The 2447-nt window shown below is 36.2% G+C and overlaps 1 protein-coding gene across 1 annotated transcript; it reads left to right on the plus strand.

Annotated features, from left to right (window-relative positions):
* Positions 1-1370: 1370 nt before the first annotated feature.
* On the plus strand, positions 1371-2066 carry LOC141518485 (glutathione S-transferase-like). The gene has a single exon (XM_074230525.1). It carries the CDS (start codon positions 1436-1438, stop codon positions 1991-1993), a length of 558 nt encoding a protein of 185 aa, XP_074086626.1. The 5' UTR covers positions 1371-1435; the 3' UTR covers positions 1994-2066.
* The last annotated feature ends 381 nt before the right edge of the window (positions 2067-2447 follow it).

A 2447-nucleotide genomic window follows, 5' to 3' on the forward strand; every position in this document is an offset into this window, starting at 1 on the left:
AACAAAGACTGAATTCTTCTGTAGAGAGTAAATTTCTTCAAGTGCAATTATGTATGGGCTAATAGGGTGAAGATGTGAACTTTGGACTAATAAAACAATTCTTGTTTATCTCTTAAGTCTTTTCCAGGGTATATAATTGGCAGCCTTAAGCATCTGCACTATCTTGAACCTCTCAGTGCAAAGCTGAAAGTTTGATGACTATTATCAGTTTGTAATTAAAAACCAGGAAACAGGTTTTAAACTGAACTTTGTGGATTTCCTAGAATAAATGAAGTATCTGAGGGTAGGGATAGGGACAGGTAGTTAGGTGGGTACTCTTTTTTAATTTAATATTTTTCTCCAATTACATGCTAAATTTTAAATTGCCAAATATTTCGTTTGAATCTGTTCTTATACAAAAGTTTTAGATTATCTTGTTTAAAGAATGCAAGCATTATAAAATACACACCATTCACATTCAAAACTTAACCCAGGAGAATATTTAAAGTCCCAGAATCTCACTAATTAAAATAGATTGGATACAATTATTATCAATATTAGGTTAACTTTCCTACAAATTAATTTACAGATGAGAATATTTCACAAAAGTATTATCACAAACCTTCTAAATTATACACAAACACATATTTTTCTAAATGTAACCCAATATATTTCAGAGACAAGTGGGGGCTCAGCTTTTCTAAGCCAGAGAGCCAGGAATAGCTCATCTGATGCTTGAGCTGAGCTTTTAAAGCTCCTAGCAAGATATTCTTCTTGAACCCTTTCCAAGTTTAAAATCTGATTTACTAACTTGATTTAAAGGAAAATATTGTCTTTGCAGTTTCTAACTAAAGCCAAATTGTTTATGGTATTAAAATTCTCTAACAAGGAGTTAGGCCTTGAGATCTTAACTCAGATGATAATCTGTTATTGATTGCTTATTAATTTTAAATTGGTCTTATTAAAACAATTAAATCCAAAACCTAAACAAAAAGAAGTAATAAACATTTCTTAATTTTCATTTCATTTAGACTGGGATGTAAATGAACTCAGTCTAAACAGGAACATTCATCATCAACTATTTCAAAATTGGATTGCACACTCAAATTATTTGTACTCACAAACACACACATATAGACACAATTTTCATTAGAACAAAGATTACACATTGATTCACTTGTGTAGTGAGATTTTAGGGACTCTGGTCAACCTGCTTAAATCCTAAGAAAGTGTTGTGAACTTTACTCAGCTCTCCAGGCTAGTAGAGTGAAGGGAAAAGAAGCCACTGAGAACCACACAGAGACCTCTGATTGAAAATATATTTTTGAGCCATCTTTTCGCTCCCTTCTCCCGAGACTGCTCCTCCTGGACGACCCCTCTCTCCCCTGCAGCGAAAATTTGAAACATCACAACGGCAAATAAACCTGTTCTCCACTACGTTAATGGAAGGGGAAGAATGGAAACCATCCCATGGCTCTTGGCAGCAGCTGGAGTGGAGTTTGAAGAAAAATTTTTTGAAACAAAGGAACAATTACAAAAGTTACAAAAAACTGAACTATTCTTCCCTCAAGTGCCAATGGTTGAAATCGATGGGATGAAGCTGGTTCAGAGGAGAGCCATTCTCCACTATATCGCTGAGAAATACAATCTACTTGGAAAGGATCTGAAGGAGAGAGAGCTGACTATCATGTACTCAGAGGGAATAATGGATCTGATGGAGTTAATCATTATCTGTCCTTTCTTGAAAGAAGAGCAAATAAGAAGACTCACTGAAATCACTAACAAGGCCAAAAACAGATATTTCCCTGCTTTTGAAAAGGTTTTCAAGAGTCATGGACAAAACTTTCTTGTGAGTAACCAGCTGAGCATGGCAGATGTGCAACTGTTTGAAGTTATTTTAATGGTGGAAGAGAAAGTTCCTGATGCACTCTCTGAATTCCCCTCACTCCAGGCATTCAAAACTCGAATGAGTAATCTCCCAACAATTAAGAAATTCCTGGCCCCTGGCAGTTAGAGAAAGCCTATGCCAGATGCTAAATATGTGGAAGAAGTTATCAAGATCTTCTTTTGATTCTACAGCAAACAGCACCCAGGGAGAGAGGGGGGAGAGAGAGAGAGAGAGAGAGAGAGAGAGAGAGAGAGAGAGAGAGAGAGAGAGAGAGAGATTATGTTTGTGATTACTCTGTGATTCTAGGACCCTTAATGCTAAACTCCAATCATGCCAGTTCTGATAACCTGTAAGCCTTCTCTGGATATAGCTACTGCCCTAAATAATATTTCAAAGGAACCTAATAAACCCAGGATGGGGAGAGGGGACAAGGGAAAAGAGCACTTTTCATTCAAAAATCTCTTTTCTCAGTAATCTATTATATTGACTCTAAGGGTCACAATTGAACACTTACCTAGCTGAGAACAGTGATTTCTTGTCCTTAGGAGTTTCTTCACTTTAATTTGCTCTAAACCTTCTC

The sequence above is a fragment of the Macrotis lagotis genome, chromosome 1 (assembly GCF_037893015.1).
Source record: "Macrotis lagotis isolate mMagLag1 chromosome 1, bilby.v1.9.chrom.fasta, whole genome shotgun sequence".
Taxonomy (NCBI): domain Eukaryota; kingdom Metazoa; phylum Chordata; class Mammalia; order Peramelemorphia; family Peramelidae; genus Macrotis; species Macrotis lagotis.